Source organism: Sturnus vulgaris, chromosome 2, assembly GCF_052056855.1.
Source record: "Sturnus vulgaris isolate bStuVul1 chromosome 2, bStuVul1.hap1, whole genome shotgun sequence".
Classification (NCBI taxonomy): Eukaryota; Metazoa; Chordata; class Aves; order Passeriformes; family Sturnidae; genus Sturnus; species Sturnus vulgaris.
The window spans coordinates 87,051,811-87,078,625 of record NC_142244.1 but is presented as its reverse complement, the minus strand read 5'-3'; the positions used below and the strand labels follow the sequence as shown (position 1 = coordinate 87,078,625).

Here is a 26,815-nt window from a genome sequence, read left to right as displayed (position 1 = left end):
TCTGAAACTGGAATACCTGCTATGGTATATGCAAATATAAAATAACCATGAAACTAATTAACCAGCTGGTTGAATGGTCTGCCATCAAATAAGAACAGAGTCAGAACTAAAACATTGGGCTTTTCATTTCTTAGATGGGATATGCTGAAGTTTCTCATTTACAACTGCCAGATCCATATTATTAGTATATCATTTTACAAATAATAATATTCACTTTCTTTTTTAAACATGAGTTCTCTGATTTATATTAAGACTTCATATAACTTAGAAAGTATGCTCATTGGCAATTAATGGTTTACAGCAAGCATTGCATCTATCTGCTTTCTACTGCTGTCACTCCCTGGACAGACTTTTCTGAAAGTTGATGTTAACAAGAGGACGTTGAGTGGTAGCAGCACTTTCCTTTTTCAAACTAAAAGCTATAGGAAAAGATAATTTAAATGGCATTCGGGTTTAAAAATCTTTATCTAGAACTAGTCATTCTGATCTGGTTGGAAAGCATCTGCACAATTTTCAATTTTATTACTTGCTCTTTTTTTCCTTCATCCTAAAATAGTTATTGAGAAGGACCTTTGTCTATACAAAAAAAAAAATCTTCAAATTAGAGCTTAAATAAGTAATGTCTCTGGCTCCGAAGATATCATTTTGTCTTTTTCAGCTTTGTAGTGATGACACTAAAAGGTGAAATTTATTAATCTTACTAAATCCATGTTCAGGTAATCTCAAGCCTTTTCCTCCTAGAAAACATACATATACCTTATGAGAAATAATATTATTAAGAATGTTTAACACTGCACCTGAACTGCCTTGTCCAAGGCTGTGGAGAAGTTCCTTGCCTTGGCAGAGCTCCTGGGTGGGACAGGGATGGTGCCCACTGTGTGTGCAATACTCTCCTCCCAGCCCCAGCTCAGCTGGACACACAGAGCATGGGGGGACCATCCACCTTCCCCTCCTATCCTATCACTTCAGAATACCTCCTGCCTGACAGTGATTAAAACAACCAGATTCATCTCTCTGTATTATTAGGGCAATTATTTTATCTTCTGTCCTGAGCAGATAATTGATATAACAACACAACAACAAAATACCCCAGAGATGAGGAAGTTTCTTTTGCAGAGCCAGAGCACTTCTTTATCTTCACTCACCAAAATCTCTCTGAGCCTTTATTTTTTTAACATAAATATTTTAGACAGGCATGGAAAATTTCAGTCCCTGTGTTGGAAATGTTCATAAAGACAAGCAATAAATGTACAATATATGACGTAGAGGTATAGCAGAATTCTGTGTATACGCTAATCATAGTTTTTTATCTCCAAAGTACTAGAGTCAAAAAAGATTGTTTGTACAATAATCTTAGACCTTTTTCACATGGTAACACATTGTAAGGCTCTGAAACAAGCTACCCAAAATTTTACCAAAAAGAGAGAAGACCATATAGATGTAATTTCTGTCATCTAATCTCAGAAATAAAGTCATTATACAAATAGATTTGCAATAATCTGCTTCTAAACTGCAATCTGCTTGCAGTTCAAAGCAGAATGCACCTGAGACATTTTAGCATTTACTTATGATAAAATGAATTGTGTCCAGAAGTAATTGACTGGATTCCATAGGTCAGTTTTTCAGGTGTTAGTTATCTGTGTTGGCAGTGCCAACATCTAAGTAGAGGGATGCCACATCAAGTTCTTAGCTCAGGGATCAGCATTTTTAATGGGATGGGTAATTTGCAGCATGCCAAACCAAAAGATTTGCAGAAAGCCAATTAAGTCAATATAAAAAGGAAAAGTTTCCACTGAGGCACATCAGTCATATCACCAATGTTCTTCACATCTAGGAGGAACGCTTTCAGATACCCCCAAATACCTTCAGCAGAAAATGTTGAGTACTTTGCATAGTATGGAAGCAAGAGCCCAGAACATCCTCCTAAATGCAAGCAGTCATGACCAGCTTGTTAGAGCACAGCCAGCACGCTCCTGCAAGCAAAGCCAGTGCTCAGCACAATCCCAGGGAGAGAAAGGGAGAGAAAACTCTGAGGGAGAGAAAACCAGGCTGTCAGGGCTGTGTCAGGACAGTGCAGACAGGCAGCAAAGCTGATGGGATCTTTTCTAGTGATGTCAGCAGAGGAGGTGACATTTATGAAGATGGAATGGGTGGCTTAATGAGAAAGGAGACTATTGTGAGAGGGCATTTTGCATGCCAAGGAAATGATGTGACAGAAAAGCTGACAAAGTATAAATAGGGAGTATATTGGAGAAGGAGAGGTCTGTAAGCGTGAATGCTGCTGTGAGGATGCACGACATCAAAGTGTCCTATTTCTGAGCATGGTTAGTGTGATAAGCACTAAGGGGACGTGCCTTGGGATGGCATTTTAAATCCTGTACTGAAATGATCACTATCTATTGCTGACCATATCTGTTTTTTAAAATCATAGTCAAATTAAGAGGCAATGAGTGCACCTATGTGAAGTGGAGGATGTATATTTAAATGGAAAGGGGGCATATCTTCCTTATTTTTTAGAATCCATCCTAAATGAAGGAGCTGCAAGTATTTAAAACAACTTGCAAATAATATTCTGACAGGCAAGTGAGCTCCTAGGTGTGAAAAAATTATTGCTATTTGCTGTGATTATTAATTTTGATCTACATCATCCAGGGAAACTTGTCAAACTGTTGCATTTTTTTTCTCTCCTCAGAATTATTCTGTACTTGACATGAGACCACCAACTACAGTCATCACATTGAACAATGCCATGTATTGGCAAGATTTTGAGGATGCCTGTGTCTATGAATGTCTGGATGGGAAAGACTGTCAGAGCTTTTTCTGTTGTTATGAAGAGTGTAAATCAGGCTCATGGAGGAGAGGACGGATTCACATAGACATCTTAGAACTGGACTCTTACTCTAGGGTCTTTTTCCCTACATCCTTCCTGCTGTTTAACCTGGTCTACTGGGTTGGATACCTCTATCTTTAAATGTTGCCTGTAGCAGTGAAGACTGCTGCATTTTCTCACTGCGGACGGATGGTGAAAGTGCAGAAAAAGTGAAGGACACAGTCAGTTTCATCTCAAATTATAAAGACCACATTAACCTTCACCATCACAGAGCCTGATGAAGAATTTTAACATGTAATTTCCTGAAAAAGAAAAACACGGAAGAATTCTCTCCTAACTGCTATTTGTTTTAATTAAAAGGTTCTTACAAATTTCAGCTGAATTTGTAGTGTAAACCATGTTTATGAATAATTATTGTATATTAAAATCTCTATTATTGTCCCTTGCCATAGAAGCTATTCACAGTTCAGGCAAAGTTTAAATATGTAATTTTTACTTTTCATTCCCATACTTTCTTCAAAATGCTGCCATATCCCTAAGGCTCAGAGCAATGTACACTGGCACTAGCAAATAAGCCAAAGCCGACGAAAATGCTCATTTGTATTTAAATTTGCTTGATACCATAGGTTTTGGGAAATTGCTGATCTCCTTGATATAGAGTAACCACCAAGAGACAATAAGAAATGTCAAGTAGGATCAAAACATGGACGTTACTTTCTGCAGAGGTCTGGAATTCATGGAATTAGCCACTTACCCACACATATTGGTTTTAACTTAAAGGTTAAAAGGCAGACAGAGAAGAAAGATATAATTTTGATATAAATAAGACTTGCCTGTCTGTGAGGCAGCTGTAGGCATAACTTCTACAGTTTTTCAAGCTTTTAACTGTGTTTTTTATGACTCATTAAACACTGGATGGTCATTGATTTCTTAAGAACTATACTTGAAGCAGGACAAGGTTCCTGCTTATTTGTGTCATTGTAGCAGTTCATAGTGCATAGCCCATGAGTAAAAATCACTATATAATAGCACCAGGAATATGTGACTTTCTTTGGATTTCAATCTGTTAAAAAGTGGGCCCATGCATCCTTTTTTTTCTCTCAAAGTTGTATTACAAAATTGAAAAATGTGTGCCAAAGGCCTATTTTTTTCTTTTCATAACATGGAGCACTGCAATATTTACTCACGGTAGTTGTTCCCCAGGCCTGAGAAAAAGACTGATCACTCGTGGCTTGAATAGTGCATTACAGGAACTCAATTGTGACACTTGGATTAAACATTAAATAGTTGCCACATATAGAAAAAGGTTCTCTTCATTCTTTTCCAAAATTTTCAACCATATTTTACACTAAAAAACAATTTTGTATTTTTCAAAGTTTTGACCATTCAACTCTAAACTACCCATTTTTTCAAAAACTAGTTTTACAGTATTACTAAGTGATGTCTTTTACAGACTATCTACATAATTGTTATTAAGCAAACAAAACACATCCAGAATTAAATAGCAATAGCTTTTCATTACATTTTGCATGACAAATTGTTACAAAAGATTGAATTTAAAAGATAATTAAAACAACAATCCTATTTCTTTTCTCTTTTGGAGATAATTTTTTTATGAACTCAAAAAATGTGTGTCTCCTCCTTGCAGTATTTGATGAAAAAATGAATAGTGTATGTGACTAGAAAGGAGTTCCTTTTTCCTCAAAACGAAAATCCTGCAAACAAGCAAAACCAAATGCACTGGTAATTCTAAAGGAACAGAAATGCTGTCATGTTCTTTGAAACATCACTGTCTCTCACTGCTGTTGCTCTGTTCTTCCACTGAGCTTTTAATTGGAGGAAAACAAGAAAAAACCTAACCCAAAAGTTAATTGTAGTTATTAAAAATCTTACTTCTGTTTTTTAAATTGTCTGAAATATCAGAAACATATCTGGGTTTAGATCGTGGAGGGGAATTACTTCTGTAAGGACTGACAAAATTCAAATTAAAAGCACAGAGGAGAAATACTTTGAGGCAGAATCAAAGACTTATTTCTAGAAAGATCTGCCCAATCTGATGTCTTCTAAACTAATGACAACCTTCTGTTTTCAAAATGCATGTTGAAATTTTGCTAACTCTCATTAGCAAACTAACTGCTCTGTAAACCTGTGTCCTACACTTGGAGATGTGGACTTAGTTTATGGATGGCAGTGATATTTGAAGTAGTGCAAGAAGGTGATTAAATTTGAGTTGGATATCCTGATCTCTAATTATTAATTAGTCTACTCTAATAGTCACCTTCAGCCATATTTTGCAAGCCTAAATATTCCAAGCCTAAATAAAAGAATGGAAACCATTTTCCTTTAGGGGGGGTGATCCTGCAAACCCTCTGCACAATGAATTGATTTTGGTGGCAGTATTGAGATGAATGATGCACAATCAGGTGCCTTCCACCATTAGATCTTCAAGTGGGGTTTATTTAACAATTCCATGCTGTGTGAATTTTCTGGGAAGTGGAACATTCCCATGTTAGATGATGAGCATATGCTTTTCTTCCACTTCTGCTCATGGCTGCGCACGAGCCCTGCTGAAAGCAGATAATGCCAACAGATCCTTCTTTGGAAGACTGATTCTGTTAAGTCCATTCATATTGCCCATTTTCTGTCTTTTTTCATAAACAGAAGATGGAAGCATATAATTCCAACTTTTTCCACTCTCTTAAATCAAGAAAGAAGCTTCAGACACTACTGCCTTCTGCTCTTATAGTGAGACCAGAGGACATATTCTACTTTGTAATTTATTTTACTCTGGAGTTATCAAAATTTCGATTTTTATGCAAAGCAAGTGGCTGCAGGCTGGCAGGTTCCTGAATGCATTCCTCTGCTTGTTCCTAGTAACTTGGCTTATTCTCACTGCTTTACTGCTCCATGCTTTGGCAGCCACTGAAAAACCTTAGAGGAAGGGATGATAGGCTTTCTTTGATCTGAATCATTCAAAATGCCATTGTGGTTGGCATACATCTACGTGCCATATCCTTCTGTAGGAGTAAGAATATCCTCATTCACCTTCAGATATTCTCTTGCTTCTATTGCAAATTGGCAAAAGTTAACATTTTCATTTGCTGTCCCATGAGAAATGTAAGAACTGTATTTTAGCATTTTAGAACACGTTCTTTTCATATAATTTCATATTAGAGTGTTGCATTTATTCAACTACTTCTTTTTGTTTTTTACCCTTTTTACCCTTCCAAGGAAGGGAACAGAGGAAGGTAAGACCAAATGAGCAGTGAAATGAACACATTTGGTTATATAAAACCTCAAAACCAAGTATCTTCACATTGCATATCTTCTTTGTTGAAGTTGCAGAATGGATTGTGAGGGTTTTTTAAATAATTACCTTTTTTCCCCAGGAGGACCTAAAGTCAGTCCTCTTATTCTTCCCTTCAATTAAAAGTTCTTGGGCATCATTTTTCTTTATTGAGGGTAGCATTTTCAAGGCAACTAAGAATGCGTAAAAAATACTTGTCTGCTTAATTAAATCTTCTCAGTTTTCCTGGCTCTGATGCCTAGCATATTGACAGCTCGTTTTCTTACAGCCATTCTTCCAAGAATAAGGGTATAAAAAAGTTGTAGCTGGTTTATGCTCTTTCAGTGTCCAGCAGCAATATGGAACTGCAGTGCACCACACACCACACAATTTTAATATAACTTTCTAACCAAAAAGTAGGGGTGTATTTTAAAACACCTCAGGCATTTTGATAGCCTCTTTCTCATGTTCTCCTTAATCAACTCTCAACTGTATATTGCTATATTGTGCATACCAATAAAAATGATAAAAATTACAAAAGCCAGAACTATCTTCACAGAGACAGTGATGAGTAGTGAAGCTAAAAGAAGAGAAAGAAATTATTTTTTATTGCTCTGCAGTTCTTATCTGTTGCAGTCTTCTTATTCAATTTAACCCACAGCTAATTCCAAATCATCCACCTGGAGGTTTGCACATTCATCAGCTGGAACAGCAGTGACACATGAGCCTTTAGCTGATAGGAAATTATTTCTGGAACTGCAAGCATACTGCCAAATAACTCAGACAGATAGCTATCTTAAACACTTCTGCAGCTCTAATGTGTCTTGGTGTCTAGCATCTCACATTATTTCATTAATTTATCACAACTCTCCTTACTTGGTCATTTCATGTTTACCTCCTTTTTATACAAAATTTCACCATATCTCTAATAAAATGACTCTCCTACATGACCAGATGATAGGTAGCTCTGAAACTGCTGACTTTATGGGAAGGGAGACAGACAGATTCCACAGAATCACAGACTCAAACAGATTGGAAAAGACCTTGGATATCATCAAATCCAACCTATGACCTAACACCACCTTATCAACTAAACCATTGCACTATGTGCCATGCCTAGTCTTTTTTTAAACACTTCCAGGGACTATTTCATTAGCCTCATCATCAGGAGGGTTGGTGTTACCTTCTAAACTATAAAACAAAGTGCCCACTGAAACGTGTAAAAGCTGTCCATAACAGCCTGTACTTTTTCCATTGGCTGCTCTTTCCTGGTTTCCATGTAATACAGTAAGAAAAGGCAAGCCATATCTCATAATCTTAGATGCCTACATAGGTAGATGATTTTTTTTCAAGGTATCTTCTTCTTCTTCTTGTTCACAGTGAAATGCTTGTGCCTCTTATGTCAGTGCCTTTCTCATTTATGAATATGAAAGGATATTCCTTAACATTAAAGACTATTTCTCATCTGAAAGTTAGAAAGTGGGACCAATGACCTTCCTGGAGTTCTTCCTGAGCACCACAGTGTGTGACCAATATTCTAAATATCTTCAACCTACAGACTGAGCATTTCTCTGAACTTTCTTTATTTTTCTAAACAGTCTGTAGGTTTCTTATTTCCTAAATAGCAAAAGGCTGCAGTGGAACTTCAGCAGTTTAGCAGAATCCTTCCTTCTTCACTCGACAATTTCATTCCACCAAGAGATACTCAGGCTCATCCAGATCTCTTTCCAGAAGACTATTTTATATAGGCAAAAACCAGTCTATGAATTTGGAATGTATTTCCATAGATGAAAGGTGAGGTTTTTTCCTTTAGAGGTTTTCCAACTTTTTTTTCTCAGTTAATTTTAGCTCCTTCCTCCCCCCACAAGCATAAAATTAGCTCAACTTACACTTGCCTACTGAGAAAAAAGTATAGTTCTTAGTCTGATGCTATACTTGTATGCCCACGACCTTCTTATGGTTCATCACACTCTCTACTTGAAGGGTTCTAGTATATATGTGAACAAATTAAGGCATTTTGCTAAGACTCAGTGGCCTTAATAGCATTGCCTTTTTCCCTGGGATCTAGGAGTTCTTTCCTCATAATTTAGGTCACTGGTTTAGATATTAAAACCAAAGCTATGTTTTATATCTAAAGTGAAATTATGTTTCAACAACAAAAAAATTAACTCAGCTTGAACTTAATTGCTGTGAGAAGTTAAAAGTATTTTTTTTTATGCTGAACATTTGGTGGATAATTCAGAGATATGATGGCCTAGAACCATGTCGAGCTAGGACTAAGCCCTGAGCTAGGGATAAATATTGTTCTAACCATCTAGTTTACCTAGCAGCTGTTTCTTTAAATGACTTTGGATCGTGACTGACTTCAAGCACTTGGTTAGTTATTGCTGACATTCCTCAAGTGAGATATCCAATATCTGTGATGTATTGCTTTCTACAGACTTGACTTTCTTTTTCTTTTCCTCTTTTGTTGTGAGTCCTCAAGCCAGTGTCCTTAAGGGTTTTCCTAGAATATATGTGAAATTAGAGAAAAAAATTCATTATGAAATTCAGTGTTTCAGCGGTGGACACCTAGACTTGACTTTCTTTTTCTTTTCCTCTTTTGTTGTGAGTCCTCAAGCCAGTGTCCTTAAGGGTTTTCCTAGAATATATGTGAAATTAGAGAAAAAAATTCATTATGAAATTCAGTGTTTCAGCGGTGGACACCTGAGAATTCTCTGCTTTCTACCAAAACATTCATTTTGATCTTCTAATCATTTGCTATTTATAAAGGACAAGCAGAAGATGTGGTTATGTTTATTCATATATCTAGGGGAAAGCTTTCTCAAGGTCTAAACCAGGCAAAGCAGGCATTGATGCACAGCCAGTAACTTGCTGGGTATTCTTTTATCTAGGTAAGGAATGGCTCTAGTCAGAGGAGACACTGTTGTGTCTGGTGTCATCGAAGCACCCACATAACTTTACTTGGAGATCTTAGCCAGCCTGTGGAGCTTCTTATAGGGGAATGCAGGTGCTCCCTTTAGTGTTTTATACAGCCCTTAATACTCGTCTAATGTCTCTATAACTTCTTGCAGCAGAGCTTGCGAGACAGGAAGCTGTACTGACACAATATATTCTAAAATACAAAGAATGAAATATCCACAGTGAAGCTGGTTATGGCTTGTTACTGAGACTGTATAAGGATTACAAGTTTTAAAAAAACAAACTTGCTAGGTCGGAGTCAAAACTTTCCACATTAATTAAGACCATTGACCAAGAGAGGGGTTTAAGTTCAAATCAGGAAGATCATTGGATGATATTCTGTGAGTTGATTATCCGTTGTTTGGATTCAAAACTTGTGGAGTATAGATTTGTAACTTCAGCACTTAAGCGATTTACATACTTAAAGTGAGGCTTAGAACAGGTAAAACAGGTAAATGCTAAAATTTCTAAATTGCACATTAATATAAAATGGATGAAGAGAACAACGCTGATGACATATTTTTTAAATCTACTGACAAATGTGAAGTAGAGAGTCCCTTCCACGCTTACAGACCTCATGGGATCCTTAAAATGAAAGCAACTCTGGAGCCCATGGGAAGCTGGTAAAATAATTTCATTTGACAGTATTACACAGGCAGCCCAGGCAAGTATTGCACTGCCAGACAGAGTGCTGCTAAGGAAAAAAAATAAACAGAATAAGCTCCCACAAAACACTTCCTTTGAACAACAGTGGGAAACCTGGTGCAGAGAGATTACAGTATCACACTCCCTTATTCTCTTTTGCAGCCATTCAATACTGTGACTTTTTTGTCATCCACAATCACATGCAGTACCAACCTTAAATCATAGAGCTACCTGTGGCCACCACAGGTCATCACCAAACCCCTCACATAATCCTGATCTAAAATCTCAGTATACTGATCTCAAAACATTTTTCCCACCATGACAACACATGGATTTTTTTTAAGTGAGTGTAATTTTAATAATCCAATAAATACTGCCAACTATGTGCCAAATTTAATTTTCTTATAGAACACAGACAAAATTTTAGATTTCTAATTATCCTTCCTTCCTAAGTTTTTTGTTAGGGGTATGTGATTTCGTTGCTAGCAGTGCAGCTTGTGATGTCATAGTGAAATGAAAGTACAATTATGTGCCCAATGTGCCTTGAATAATACAGGTAGCACTAGTACCAGTATGTCATTCTAAGTTAGATAGCCATCCCAGTGATCCCCCAGACTGACCTAATCAGAAAAGTCAAACACCCATGTGCTTCATCTCCTCAAGTTCTCAGACAACGACTTTCCCTTCTTGATCACATCCATTCCAGTTTACTTTGTGTTAAGGAGTAGGGCTGTGCGTCTAGAATACTATTTATATTCGTATTTTGATCCCAGCGTTTGTATTTCTGGATACAAATAAATACACATTATCAGAAAATGCAAATATGATGTGCATGTTTGGTGGTTGTATTTTTCTTGAAGAATTTGAGAGCTTAACAAAATAGAAATAGATTTCTGAAGATTTGCTTGAGAGAAAAGACATGGTGTGTTACCTTTCTAATAGGGTATAGAGTGTTCTTGGAAGTAATTTCATATGAGTCTTTTAAAAATGCTTCCAACAGTGAGCATGAGTTGACTAAACTGCAAAAAATATTTGAGACTGCAGTTTATCCATGGGATTAATTTAAACTGGGAATAATATGCTACAAAATTCAAAGAGAAATCAAGAAATAGGCTGTGTCTTTTTCATAAACTGCTTGAATGTAAAGACTGCAGTTTTAAAATTGTAATCAAATTTGGCCTCAAAACTTTCTAAATCCCAACTTTTCAGTACTCAGTGAAATTTGCTGGTAAAACTATACTCTACATTTTTACAATACTTTTTTTCAGCAGCCACTTATTGTTAAGTAAGACTATCTTCTTAATTCATGCTCTTTGAATGTAATTCCCACCTCTGTACATTCATGACCACGGAATTGTCAGTCTCAACCCACTCCAACTGTGAAATGTCTACTTCGTTTTAGGATTCCACTCCATATTAACACTGGAGCTGACAGCTGGGCCATAGATAATGCATAAGATAATGCATAAATTTTACAAATCTCTCATGACCCCACAGATTTCCCTATCTGAACTTGTTATGTTTATGCTTTCTGTATGTTCCTTGCACTAAGGCATGTTTTTCCAAAGGACATTTTATTTCACAAAAACCAATTACACCCAGAGTATTTAATTAAATTTTCACTAAGAAATCTCTTTTTTCTTGTTTTCACTTATTAGTCTGGCATGCAATTCATGCTTTATCCCCATTTGTGTTCTGATACAACAACTAGATACTTTCCTGACCTGTCTGCTCAAAAATAAACGTAGATTCTGTACTTCCCCAACAGCATCTGACCCGTGTTATTACAGTCAGTAAAATGCAGTAACCAGGTAGATGTGATTATGCCTCACTCCCCTGGAAAACTAGCAAGCATAATTGTTGCCATGACTATTTTCTTTCTACACATTAGTCATTAACTCTTGCCATTGTCACAGTGTGAACACAATGCCAGCTCTTCTCCCTTGAAGAACTTAACCTGGAACACCAGCTATATTCTTGCAATTATTCAGGGAGCCTGAACATGAGCTGAGCACATCAGCTGTTCCAGAAGTTTAAGGTGCTCATCCTGCCAAATTCCAGAGGCTCTGAATTTCTCTCAATTTGCTAACATTTCCTGCCCAGTAGGCTCGAGTGTGCAATAGAGAATGACGATGAATCGTGCCAATAAGTTCTGCCTTTTTATGTCACCCTCTGTCTCACCACCTCAAATCTAGTTAAGAACTGAATTACTGCTTGGCAGTTTTAGTTAAAGTAGACTCAGTTTGTGCAATGGAAAATGAGCAAAGCTGAACATCAGGGAGCTATCCAGAAAATAAGGAATTAACGAAATAGACATTTTCCTACTGACTGGTATTAGACAACCACTGTCACTTAATAGCCATAGTAAAAAGCCTCAGATTTTAAAAGTTGGTTTATAAATGGAAAGCACCTGTATTAGCAACACAAAATAATTAGTATATGCTAAAGTTTCACATGCAGCAATGTGTGCCAGGTTTGGGGTTTTTTTAACTGATTTGCATGTTTGCTTTTTGCGTTTTTTTTTTTTTTTAATAACTTATATTCTTGTACAGTGCAACAGAAATGGCCTTAAAATAATTAATTTTTCATGTAAGCAAATTCTGAGCCAATGGGAGTTTCATTAGCTCCTCCTCTAGTCTTGGGCAAGCAGTGCACACCATAAACATACATCTTTATATACTGTAGTGACTTTAGATTCTAGTTGTGAGAAGATGGAATATATTTACAGAGAAAGTCTTAGTTAAACAGTGTCACAGATCATAGCAGAGCCAAAAAGATACCCATTGATAAGGTGCAGTCTCCTGGTGCTCAGGCAGGAGCCAAAGGTCCACCAAATGCCAGAATTATGCAAAGCAAGAAAAAAGCAAACTTTCACTCTTCCTAGGTAAACAAAGAAGTCCTTGCTATCCTGTGTGGGGTCTTTTACCTGTAACATCCATTTTCCCCCTCCACACATAAATAGCACTTCTTGGGTCATTGCTGTTAGACATCCTCCCAGCAGCGAGGGCACTGCTGCCATGGTCCTGACAAGTCCAGTGATCAGGAGGGAAAACAGCCCTGAGTCCTGCACAGCTCAGAGGCATGGCCACCTGGAATGCATGGAAGAGACTATAAAACACACAGGAGTGGAAGCTGTGACAGTTCATCCAAAAGGAATCCTCACCGAATGCAGTCATGAATACATTAATGAAAGATCAGATTTTATCAGAAAATAGCGGATTTTAATATATCTATCTGTAAGTCAAGACCACAAGACACATTAAAAATGGAATTGACAAAGTTCATATTCAGCCAAAATCTTACCCCTCTCATACCCCAAGATATTCTGTTTCCAATATTTTTTTACTACAAAATATCCTTGTTTTAAAGATACTCATGCACTTTCTACCAGAGAAAAGTTGTTAAATATCAGGTCAAATGCTTTGACCATTATTTTTTGATAGAACTGTTCACTCGAAGCAATGACAACTATAAAAGTTAAATGCAAAATTCCCATCGACTCCCTTATTTCCCCCTGTCCATGCTAGCTGAAGTGTAAATGAAAGTTGCAGTGCTTCTTAATTGATTATACAGGAATCTATCTAGGATCCAGCAAGGACTCTTAGGATTAATACCACATTGACTGCACTGTCATTACTACACATTGACTGTGCAATCAGCAACTGAATATCTCCATGTCCAGTGAATTATAAATCACGCCATTGTCCACTCCTAGCACTTCTGCTGAGGGCTAAACTGGAGTTCAATAACAAAAAGCATACCACTCTGTAGGAGAGCAGACAGATGCCACACATCAATATAGGCTGGTAATGAGCCAGCAGAACAGCACAAGGAGCCAGTGAAAAGTGCTGCAATCACCAGGCTGAATGCAAGGTAACGATGTGTCCCCAGCACAGCTCTCACAGCTCTGTAATGGATCATGTTATGGATGTGTCTTGCAGATCAAGGGAATTCCTTACTGCCCCATGCTCAGCTCTGGTTACTACAGGACAGTAATAACAGGTTTTGGCATGTCCTCCCTACCACAAGGTCATGGAAGATGCTGAAAAACCAGAGGGAACCTATTAGACAGCTGCTAAGATGATCAAAGGCCTGGAGCAGATGAACTGTGAGAAGCTGAGGAACAGAGCTCATGTGGAGCTGAGGCTAAGGGATGTTGCATTTGTAAACTGCAACTACTTGAAACACAGAAACAAAGGCATTAAAGCCAAACTCTCAGTCTCCTCTCAGCATTGCTGTAAGATAGCAGGGGACAGGTGTTTCACCTTGAGATGCTTAGGTTGGAGATGAGGAACAACTTTTGCACATTACAGTACAGCAAGAAAGGGGCTGCCTAGGAGGGCTCGGGGGCTTCAGCCAAAGAGGCTTTCAATGTCTGGCTGGATAGATCCTGGCCTGGTGTTGGTGGGGGGCCCCTTCAAGCATAGGGCTTAATATGACCTCAAAAACCCCCCACGTTCTAATCAGCATTTCTATGATTCTATAAAAGGATTTTTTTACCATTTACCCTTCATTAAATATTCAACTAGATACATAGTGAACAATGTCATGACTAAAACCAACATTTAAACTATCTGCTTTGGCATTGCTGCTATTACTCATTCTCTGAACAGTCTGTATATAGTACATAAGACATGTAGGGAATCACATCGTGCTTTTCTACTGAAACCTCTCGATGCCATCTAGAGAAACCGATTTTTTATGGCTACAGTCCCAGTTTAAACATGCCATTTATGCAAATGATTTTTTTAATGTATATTTCTGTCCCAGTTTTGTCAAATTAAAAATTAACATTTATTATGCAGCTTTCTAAAAGAAGCTTTTGATACCATCCCTATCTTATTTTCCCCTTGCAAGTTTGTAAATTGTACTATTTCCATGTTATGTTGCAAGAAGGAAAAACCCTAGCAGCTTTTAGTGGGCAATGTACAAATTACACAAATCCAGGCTTCAAACAGACAAAAGTATTAACCTTGAACATGAAAATGCATGATTGAGTAACAGGTTCACTGTCATAGAATATCTAGGTGCAGTTCACTGGATCTATAATGTGCGAAGATACTTCAGTGTATGAAAAAGCAGGCAAGCAAATAACTTCCCTCACAAAAATTTAATTAAATTTCTAGCCCTTATTGCAATGTAAGTACATACAAAGTAATTCCAGCATTTGGTGGACGCAAAATATATATTTTATCCTCTTTTTATATGCTACATACACAAATAAAATTACCTCTGTCTGCTTATGTTTTGCATGCAATGTGCAGTTGTATCCAAAAGGGTAAAAAAATGTACAAGCCATGCACATTTACACTCTACAACTCTACAAAGTTCTTATACATGTTTTCCCCTTTGGCCACATACAAAACCAGCCATTCACATGTGCGAGACTGTCTGGATAGGTGAATACAGAAAACTTAGCATAAGGTTAAGGTCTTGAGTTAGTGAGAACATTTCTACTGAGTACCTTTGGCTCAAAGGTTGCTACTCTATCTGTGTAATGTGTGTACATATCTTTGCTTAAGAGAGGCACTGAACTCATTAGTTCTGCATGTGTGAAACAAAGCCAGATTGAAACTCATGATCATATAAAGATCATTTCAGTATAAAGTATTATCTTCACACATCTATGGAGAAACCTACCGAAACAGAAACACTTAGCTTTGTGCAAATTAAATCTGAATCCCATCTGCTATGCAGCTGATTCTAGGAAGGGGTTGATACACATGGTTCACTCCAGAGATATTGGAAATAACAGGGCAGAGGGCGTTTGGCAGTAGGATCTCATCCCATGGCTCTGCATCTCAGATGAGGCAGTGAAAGGCAGCTCCTGAGCAAAGAGGCTGGTGTAGGCTATACCCTAAGGAAAGCTGAATTCCCAGCATGGCCTCATCACACTGCACCTATGTATGGCACTGGAATGCAGCTTAGAGTTGCTTACACAAGACAGCACTCCCAGAAATATAAAGGTCAGGAAGAACTCAAACTACAAGCAGTAAGCACAAATGTGATCTGTGAAGTGCTGTCAGACTTTTCATGTCGTCAGTCAGGACAGGAGATTGCTGCCAGCTGCTTTGCTGTTTAGGCAACTGGGACTGCACTTCTCCCATCCCTGCCATGTGCCAGGTAGTCAGTAATGTGCTCCGGACAGAAAGAGGAGCCTGCAGGTTTAAAAGTGTTGACTATCTAAGATACTAACAGTTCTAGGAGGTAATCTGTATTTTCACGTTTTGCTCCCTATTCTATACACCCAGAGGTTTCTCTGTCACTTCAGCACTCCCACATCAAAAAAAAAGAAACCTCCTAATTCTTTCCATGAGAAGAGATCCATGAGAACAAAAAAAGAAAGGACTCTTCCAAGTAATGTGCTGCTTGAGTTACTTTTACTGTAGGTGGCTATCCAGCAAAAATAAATCACTATTTCTACATTGCAGGAGCCCAGTCAAATCAAATATCAGTGGAAAAAAAGGACAACACAAAGTAAAGTTCATCTGTCCAAATATAGCTATAAATATTGTAGACTCTGTCCCTGGAGTTAGTAATCTAAATTCTCTTTATAGTTGATGGAGAGGCACAGATACTTCTGATATGCTCAATTTATTTTAAAGAAGACATCTGAAATTGCCATCTTATAAACCATACTCAAAAAGAGTTAACTTATTTTTCACCAACTATAAAAGGAGTCTAAAGGAAGTCTAGCCCAGACATAAACATTTACAATTCTGGAAGATTAATCCTCTGCTATCTCTTAAACAGCAGAAACATGGATGCTGCACTGAGGGACACAGAACAAGAGCATAAGTAAGATATGTAAGCAATACTGCAATTACAAGGAAAAGAGCTGGATGTGTACCTCTGTTCCTTCAAGAGCTAAGGGAAAACACCAACACAAATATGTCTACAGTATCTGCTACATTTATCAAGCACGTTGTGCTCTGTGGTATCTCTGCTGCACTAGAACAAGTAAGGAGACTTCTTGCTCTGATAATATGGAGTGGCACATGAGATCACTCACTTTGCAGGGAGCTCTAGGCTCTCCAAACTGTCTGAAAAAAAAGACTCAAATATTTCTATACTTCACCATAACATGCAGCAGTTTCATACCCAAAGTTACCTATAGAAAGTATAAAGCACAGTGGTCTTGATAAGTGGTCTCAGTCAGTTTTATGCAACACAGGTGCCCCAACTCATTTTCCTGTTATGTTCTAGATGATCTCAAACCATTTCTACACAGAATAAGGATCAAAAGACAATAGCTAGTAGGAAAGCAAGGTGATGTGGAACAGGAAATACTTTTATTCTGGAGAATACACGCAGCGTTGTGCTTTTGATGTTACTTGCATCGAACTTGTAACGTGCTCTTCTGCATTGGGAACACTCAAGTAGGGTGAAGTGTTACATATTATACAGCACACCAAAGTACATATGAGATCTCAGGGGAATAACTTCACAGTTTCTGTCATTTTTCTGCTGTCTCTTGGGAGTTCCATCATCAATCATTTTATATTGTGCTCTGCTAAATGTTGTCACAGAAATTTTTCCTTCTATCAAAACTACCCTGAGCTATAAAGTCATACTGAAGTACTCCTGCCAAATATCTGCCCATTTTAAAGTAATTGCTGAAAATATAGACACAGTAGGCTACGATGCAGTATGCTAAATATCTCACTAACATATCATCTGTCTATCACACAAATACTGGGAGAAATATGCCAAGAACCTTTTGTTTGGATATGCAGCAGCATCCCTCTTGTCATTATTCTTCATTCATGCCATTGAAGTCTTGCTTTTTTGACTGGGGTTACTGAAATGGCAGGAGAGATCTTATTGCCACAACACAAATATATATTTTTCTTTTGGGATTAAACTGTGTATATTTCTCAAATCCCTGCATAAAGAGTCTTCCCTCTCATTGAATAACAGACCATCCCACTTTCCAGGAAGATATTCTCAATGGATATCAGAGTAAATCCATGTGCTCTGCATATACTCTCAAATGAGGAAAACACTTGCCAAAGAAGAATGGAGGCAAAGCAACCATCATGCACACCCCCAAAGCCTCTAGATTCTCCCATTCACATGGTCAGCAGCAAGAGGTAAGCTACCCTCCTTTTCTGACTTGCATTTCATGCTGTACTTGGCACAATCTGAAGAATAATTTCAAGCTGGCAGAGCCATATGAATATGAATCCTAGCTGGAATGGGTTTTCTGACAGACAACCCAACAGTCCTTTGACAGAGTCTGGCCTCTGTTCACAAATGGGGATGTGTCCATTGTCACCAGCATAACAGGGCGTATAGCTGCACTTCTGTCTGGACATAATTGCTACAGAAATTTGTATGAAACAGACAATGGATGTTGCCACTGAAATGCTGGTGCAGTGTGACTCACCAGAGGCAACTTGCTGTTTTCATTTATCCTATTAAAGCTTGATTGTCAAAAGGGTGGCCTTTTTTCCAGCTCCAGTGTAATTGTTTCTCAGCCAGCTTCAGTAAGGGTGTTTTCTACTTTTGTTTCCCCCTTTTTCATAATGTGAGAAGACCATAGCACTTATATTTACAGTTCTCTGGAATAAACAAAATAGAAGCTACATCTCTTTCTTTGGATAACAGTAACACTCCTTGTTTGAGTAATGATCCTCAAGGATTAATAAAAATAGTCATGCATTTTCTGGATGGAGTGAATTCTCCTCTCCTCTCCTCTCCTCTCCTCTCCTCTCCTCTCCTCTCCTCTCCTCTCCTCTCCTCTCCTCTCCTCTCCTCTCCTCTCCTCTCCTCTCCTCTCCTCTCCTCTCCTCTCCTCTCCTCTCCTCTCCTCTCCTCTCCTCTCCTCTCCTCTCCTCTCCTCTCCTCTCCTCTCCTCTCCTCTCCTCTCCTCTCCTCTCCTCTCCTCTCCTCTCCTCTCCTGACTGCTTGTCCACTTACTACATGAAATTAACCTGACAGACACAGGTGAGTAAGTGCAGGTACTTGTTTCTGTCAGCTGACAGGTAGGTAGCAGAATCAATCATGTGCTTGTTAGTTGAGACAATAAAATACCCAGGACTCCTACCCTTCTGCTTAGGTTCTACAAGTCAAACTTGAAGCAGATTGTTAGAGCTATATGGAGCATTTTCACTGTTTTCTTCAGCTCATGCCCTATAAATGGTAAGTAAATACAAATCAAGCACTTCAGTAATTTCAGAATTCATTTGAAAAGAATATTCTTGAAGACACAGTACTTTTCACATAAACTCTACAAAAATTGTATGCACTTCAGTACTTGGAACATTTTTCAAAACAGTGCATTTGCATTTCAGTGAGGATGTTTCAGTGTCAAGTGTTGTAATAGTGTTGAGAGTGCTTCTTTCTTTTTGATAATTTCAGATTTGTTAGTCAATACTAGAATTTCATTATTCTTCAAAGTATTGGATCGTTATTTCAGATTAAATGCTAAACTGAAAGGTGTTTTTACTTCCTTCTGTTGCAATCTAGTTCTGGGACTAAGTACTATTTAAGTGTTGCATTAAGAGTAGAAGAATTATTCTAGCTCCATCATTAATCCCACAGAACATTTAAATTATTGAAGTATTTCACATATTAATAAGTATGTAAGGGTTTTTTATGCTGCATAAATTATTGCACATTTAGTCACATACTTTATAATCCTGCTGTTTTAATATATGAACAGAGAAAGGACAATATATGCAACAAATATGCATGTTACATCTAAAAGCATATTACAGCTTATGATACTGCAAAATTATATATATTGCTGATCAGTAAGCTTCGAGAGGTTTTTGTTAATTTTAAACCCTTAGATTTTTTCATAGCTGTGAATACTGAGACTGACTTACAAAACATCTACATGCTTCCATATTCCCAGAGCAGGAAGCATTTGAAGAATGAATTATCTGATATTTTTTAAAAAATGTTACTTTTAACCAAACTTTACAGTAAAACCTCTCATACCCAGGGTAAGATTGTTCTCATTTTCAGGCAGCTAAATCTAATTGACACATTTAACTCCCTTCAGTGTTAAATCAGTAAAACAAGCCTCTTTTAAAGTTTTTTCTCTTTTGCACAGGTATAGCATAGAAATCCTTTGCTCATATGTAACCACCAATATGGACCTTGCCTCCAGTTGCCTCCAGATAGGCACAGGTTTCCAGCAGGACCTGTGTCACCTTGTGAGACCCAAGAAAACCCTGGATAACCCAGACAGTCCCAAATGGCATGAGCTACATACGTGTGGGCAACTGAATCTAGCCCCAGACATTCACGTTGTAATGAAATGCCCTAGAAATATCTTCTTCTGTCACCTCATATGAATAGAAACAAGACAACTAGAGCAAGATTCAGCACCCAGAGAGCCCATGTCACTGCAAACATGATGCAGGACATAGGGGATGCCTGTGTCCACTGAAGTAAAAGCTGCAATGAGCCATGTTATTCTGTGGCATCTCCTGTGGATCAGAAAATATCTCTTTAGAGCATTTGACTGAGCACGGGAAGCTAGTGATTTGGGCAGAGAAAGGGTTTCACTTGCAGCATTTCAATTCCACAGGGTGGCCTTTGGCCCCAAATAACAAAGTTTAAGGCACTGGCTTTTCTTGCAGACTAACTTGTGTGTCATGGAGACCAGCTCAGGTGCAAAAGCCTTTCCTAACCATCATATAAGGGCCTTGTAACCCAAATCACTGTGTGAATAGTTCTTCCAGAACCTCACTTTTAGACCTTTATATTATTCATTTATTTGTGGAATTACGGCTAGGAGGTTGCAAACCTGTGCATTTAGCAAATTGCTTTAATCCATCATGTGCAAAGTGAAAACAATGCCATTTCCTTAACTCAGAAGCACTGTGAGAAATAGTACAATAAAAATTATGAGGAAATATGGCAACAAGGCTCTTCTAAGTAGCACAGATGAAGCCTGCTTTTGTTACTTCTGGGTCCTAAAGAAGTTGATAACATCACACATTTCTCATGTTAATCACAGACTGCAGTAAAAAGAATAAGGTGAAATCTTAAACAAGAAGTTAAATCTAGTAGTTCCTTTAGGCCTAAACAATCTGTGAACATAATTACATTCATTTGCAAAAAAAAAATAAAAAAGGAAAAGAAAAAAGTAATTTATATAGGAGAATTGGTAGACAGCTATTTAGATGTAAATTATTTTCAGACTTGAGCCGTGTGGGTGTTGCTCTGTCATTCATTTAAACAGAAATGTCCTATGCTCTGAATAGATGCACTATAAGTATCTTGAGAAAACAATCTCATAGCATATACAACTCTTCCTCTAAAATGCTTGGATAACATGGAAATTAATACCAAAGAAACACCTATTAAAATTGCAGTCCAGCTTCTTAGACAAGCTGAATTTTAAGCCTTTATTGTGATGTAAATTAGAGTAACATGGTAAGTAGTTCTGAGAAATGTTAGCCTTAGTGTATCAAAATTGTTTAAAATTAACAGTCATCTTGCCTTTCATATTTCATCTATAATTGCCTCTAGAGCTGTAGCAAATTTCCTGGTTAATGGTTCAGGGATCAAGATTAACTACTTACCTACTGAAATGTGGTCAAAAGGCTGAAGAATTTTTGGATATTTTAGCAGGGATGCAATTGTAAAGAAGTTATAGCAGTGTTACCTGTGTCAGGGGACAGTCTTTACTGGAATAAGCCATAGGACAGGGAGACACATTCTTGATCATTATCACTCTTATTACAACCAACCACATCATCCTCATCCATCTCTGAAGCCAGATGTAACCCATCTTAAATTAGGTATTTTCTCCTTTATACTGGTGGAAACCGATTACAGAGTATCACTAATTGGGCATTTTCTTCCAGCGCCCACTCCCAATTCACTAAAGATTACTCAGACTTTTGGTCTGATGGTACGAAATTCTATTACTCACATTTCAAGGCAATGTATAAAGAATAAATAAAACAACCAACGAGATTGGCTAAGGGTTTTCAGTACGTTTTAGAGTGCCAAGGTGGGACGACTGCAAAAGTATCTCACATGGCCAGGTTAATTCGAGACATGATTTTGTTCATAACTAAGTTTCATTTGATTACTAATGGAGACCAATTTTTGACTGATCAATGATAGGTGAGGAGAGGGCTGCGTGGGATGGTTTCACTGGGCAGGCTGTGTGTGTGCTATCCTGCATCAGCCAGCAAGCTGGGGACAGGGCAAGCCCCAACAAGGGGAACACTATCCCAGGCCACGAGAGGTGTATGGTAGCCGTGTTGTTTGTTCCAGACAGGGAGACACAGATATTCAATGGCCAAAACGGGAAGGAAATTACAGGTTTTCCCCTCAGCTCCAGGCATAAGCCCCATGAGTCTCAGGAACTTCAGAGAGGGTCCACTGAGGCAGATCTGCAGGATGTGAGCCAGCAGTGTGCAGATGCCTGACCCTCTCCCAAAGCACATCCCTGAAAGAGCAGGCTGCTCCAGCTCATGAGAAATCTGCTTCTCTACCCTCCAGAGACCCCTTCAAAGGCTCTACCAGAGAAGGTTCAGGACATGGAGGGCACATTAATATCCCCTTTTCATTACTGTGGGTGCTGGACAGGAGCCAGAGGCTCTGTCCACAGGGATAGTGTGGGAAGCTAATTTCCCCCGACCCCAGGAGCTTGGGATACATTTCTGACTCACAGCTATTAGAAAGCTGTGTTTGTCCCGCTATTACTCACACATAAAAAATTAAACCATGGACCATCAGTCAAACTAAGAAGTTGTTTGTAGGTCATGTTTTTACAGATGTTTTCATTTTTTTTCTTCAAACTCCACTGTCCCCTATGCTCATTCTGCTTTCTTTATCTGCTGAAAGTCCAAGCAGGAACAGGAAGGGATCAGGGCACAACCTTCTATCCCTCTTCTCCTCACATAGTCATAAAAAGATTTCTGACATATATACATATATATTTATACATATGATTAGTTCCTGTTCCAAAGGAAACCTGCTACAAAGGCAGCCAATCAGACGGTGTTCTGAGTTCATGAGGATATGATATATTCAAAAATTTGCACAAAAACTAATCTCAAAGCAGTGTGAAAAGAGGTGGGGAAGAGTGTCAATGGAATTGGCAGCCTGTACCCATGCAGGCAGGGCTTCCTCTTCCTGGTAAATGGATGGCTGGTCCTGCCAGAAGTCAAATATTAGCATCTACAGCAGGGACAATTTGAAGTCTGATTCTTAAGAAACACTCTTTTTTTAGTTTTTTTTTTTTTCTTTCCTTTATCCTGATAATTCCACTTTATTCAACTCTGCTAACCTTGGATTTTCTTTCATTGCCATTAAGGATTTCCTATGACAATCAGACAAAGTGCTTTATTTAAGTACAAATAAATTAACCCACTGCATTGACTGTCTTGAAAAATCTGTTATCAATAAAAAGGTATTTAAGCAGACTAAGTGCTCTACATTTGGTATTCAACTTCTTATTAGACTTTATATCTGTGTTGTTTTTCTTTAAAATCTCTTTCAAGGGTTTCAAAAAGGGTTCAAAATAAGACATCTCTACTGTCTTAAATAACTTTCTTCCACATTTCTACTTCCTACTGGTCTCTAGGTATGAAAATACTCCTAAAATAAAAGATTAAAAAAGAGGAAAAAAAAGAAGGAAGACCCACACATTGATTTTGCAAGCTTTGAAATTTCTTGTGCCAAATGTTTTCACAGTCCATGACAGAGGTTAGCAAAACTATCCATGCTTTATAATGCAACCCAAAATAACCTTTTCTGATAACCTTACACAAGGTCATTTAAGTTATTGTTCTATCCTAAACTACTGTTCTATCTTTTTCCAAAATTTAACAGTAGTTTGGAAAAGTTTACCCTATTCTTTCTTTCTAAGGAGGTTTTGCAATGATTATTCTCATAAAGCTTGGAAAATTATAAACTTCCCCCTGAGCCTGAATTCTATCATTTTGTTCATCTTTTTGTTCCGAAATGCAGCTTTGCAACTCTTTCTTTAATTCTCATAGAACCACAGACAGGGTTGGATTGGAAAAAACCTTCAAGACCATCTAGTCTCAACCTCCCTGCCACGGACAGGGACACCTTCCACTAGAGCAGCCTGCTCGAAGGGCTCACCTCTCAAGCCTGTCCAGGTTGCTCTGGATGGCATCCCTCCCTTCCTGTGTGCCAATGACAGCTGCTGAAAGTGCACTCAGTCCCACTGCCAATGTCACTGACACAGATGTTAAACACAGCTGGTCCCAAAACCTCCCCCTGAGGGCACCACACATCACTGGTCTCCATTTGGACACTGAACAGCCGACTGCAAGTCTTTAAATGTGAGCGTCCTGCTCATTCCTTGTCTACCGAGTAGTCTATTATCTGGCTCAGTCTTTCCTTTCTGATGCCTCCCTTGCAGACTTGCAGTGTATTTTCACTCCAAACTTCTGGGCATATGTTGACAATAGTTTTTAAATGGTCACAATCTGAGAGGAACTATTCTGAAATGCAATTCAGTTGATTGTTAATAGTAGTCATCAGAATACTTTGTAATTATTCCTGTGAGAATACTTTTATAGATTACATGAAAGGATGATTGCAGAGGAAAATAATGGCTGTCTTGAGCGCTTGTTATTTATCTGGAAAGCATTTTTTAATAAAGGAAAAGTTTCTGGCATACATTATGTAAATGTTGCATTGTTTCAAGTCCTTGCTCTTAGCTTCTCTTCTATCCAATTTTCTAAAATACTTGCCTTTGTTTTTGAGTGCCACTACATCTAGAAATGCAGAACTATAGCAATTTGTGGCAACTAGCTCTACCGGAGAAAGCATGACCATGTGATCTGGGAACTTGTCATACACATACTATTTGTCTTGTTTCTTGCCATAAATTAAATATAAATTAATTTCTTTCATGTTTCAACCTGGCATATTGTCATGGTTTTACCCCAGCCAGCAACCAAGTACCATGCAGCTGCTTGCTCACTTCCTAACCACCAGGATCAGGGAGAGAATTGGAAGGGTAAAAGCTAGAAAATTCACGAGATAAAGATAGTTTAATAGGAAAAGCAAAAGCTATGCACATAATCAAAGCAAAACAAGGAATTAATTCACTGCTTCCCCTGGGCAGGCAGGTGCCCAGCCACCTCAGGAGAGCAGGGTCCATCCCATGTAATGCTTGCTTGGGAAGACAAACATCATCATTCTAAATATCTCCCCCCCACCACCTCCATCCTTCTTCCCCCCAGTTTATATACTGGGAATTATGTTGTATGGTATGGAATATGCTTTTGGTCACTTGTCCATCTGTGTCTTCTTGCAATATCCCATGCACACCCAACTTCCTGTCCAGCCTGGAAGTATGAAAAGCAGAAAAGGCCTTGGCTCTGTGTAAACCCTGCTCAGCAATAATAAAAACATCTTTTATTATTGACCCTCTGTTCAGCAAAAATCCAAAACACAGCCCTATACCAGCCACTGTGAAGAAAGTTAACTCTACCCCAGCTAAAACCAGTGCACATATGAACATGTATTTCCACACAATGCCCTATCACTGTTGGGTGGCAAAATGAGTCAGTGAGCTAGTACAGAAAGTTTTCAATTATTTTTTACTTACTCAACCTAAGGCTAAAAAATGAAAATACATATTGCCCATTTTGTTCTTGCAACACAACCTAATAATACTTTCTTTTCCCAGAAAGGCTCTAGAATAATGGCATAATCCTAAAAGGACTCCATAGTACTTCATCTTTATTACTGTCTGATTAAGGAGTGAGATCTTTAATGACATGCCATGCATATTAAGCCAGTAGGGAGTTCCCTGCAATATTCTGTGTTAAATTTCTATCTAGTTTCCTTTGGCTTAAAGGAAATTAATCCATGACTTTCTCATTCTGAACAGAGGTATGTCTATTTCTGTCAAAATTTACCAGCTCTTCCTTACATAACTGATTGCATTCAAGTACTGGGATCCACTAAAATTAAAAATTATAAGGGAAATATGTTATTTCTCCTGATATGAAAGAATTGGCTTATAGTCACCGTTTCTACCCTGGAACACGTTATTACTGAACAAATCAGGTTTGCTGCTGCCAGTAAAGAACTCAGCCTTCCTGAGGGCTAAATACACTGCTCAGCAGAGCCTTACTTATCCTTAAAACATGGGGATTTTCCAGCTACACGTAAATCTCCTTGAGTTTCTCCTCCTTTGCTCACTGTAAACTGAACAAACAATAAAATCATAGAGAGGTTTAGGTTGGAAGGAACCCAAAGCCAGATCTGTGTGTCTGTGTGTATGTGCTTGAACTGGGGAGGATGGGGGGGGAGTCAACAACACCTGTCCTTTGGAAAATGTGACCCTGCTCTGGTCCAGTGCAATTCCTCTGACTCCTGCCAGAGTCCAGCTAAACACTAATACGTCCTGCAGCCTTGCACAAATGGTATTTGTGTCCTAGTTTCACCCAAGGATAGGGTTAGTTTTTTGCAGGGGCCATGAGAGGGTGGAGCCTGGCCAAGATATCTCACTGTCCCATTCCATCTGTGTCATGGCCAGGGAGCAGGGCAAGGAGGCTCCCTCTCACTTCCCAGAAGGGAGGCACAAGTGGTGATGGGGTAATGATGGTCCTGACTGGAGGGTCTGTCCCCCACTGTCCTATCATAAACAGATATCAACCCCTGACAAGCCTGATGAAGAACAGACCTTCCCCTACCTCCAAACAAAGACCGAATTCCCATCAGAAAGGAGAAAAACTCTTATTTAAATGAGTGAACTATGCCCACACTCTTTTTTCCACAGTGAGAGGAAAAGTCTGTTCAAGCTGCTCAAAGTGTGGTACTGATTATTCTATTCTAACTTGTTTTATGAGCTTTCCAAAGATATGCATAGCTAGGTGACAGAATTTTTGATGGCATTTATGCACACAGAGTAAGAAAGTCTAGGTCTAATTGCAAGAAATTGCTAGAAGACCTTGAGACCAAGTACCTGAGGAGTAGGAAAGAAAACGCAAATAAAACCAAACTCACAATAATGTAGAAAGGACAGATTAATTCCCTGGGCTTAACAAATAAAATTATGTAATCAGAGCAGACCATTACTCTGTGGAAGATTAATCTAAATCTTTATTTAAATATAATATGAATAATCC

At 38.3% G+C, this 26,815-nt stretch overlaps 1 protein-coding gene across 1 annotated transcript in view; it reads left to right on the top strand.

Moving 5' to 3' along the window:
• The window catches only part of GABRG3 (gamma-aminobutyric acid type A receptor subunit gamma3), a 291,225-nt gene extending 279,873 nt beyond the window's left edge, over positions 1-11,352 (top strand). The window contains exon 10 of the mRNA XM_014892603.2: positions 2,693-11,352. Coding sequence (XP_014748089.1) covers positions 2,693-2,971 — 279 coding nt within the window. The 3' untranslated portion in view covers positions 2,972-11,352. The remainder of the gene's footprint in view (positions 1-2,692) is intronic.
• Positions 11,353-26,815: the final 15,463 nt, after the last annotated feature.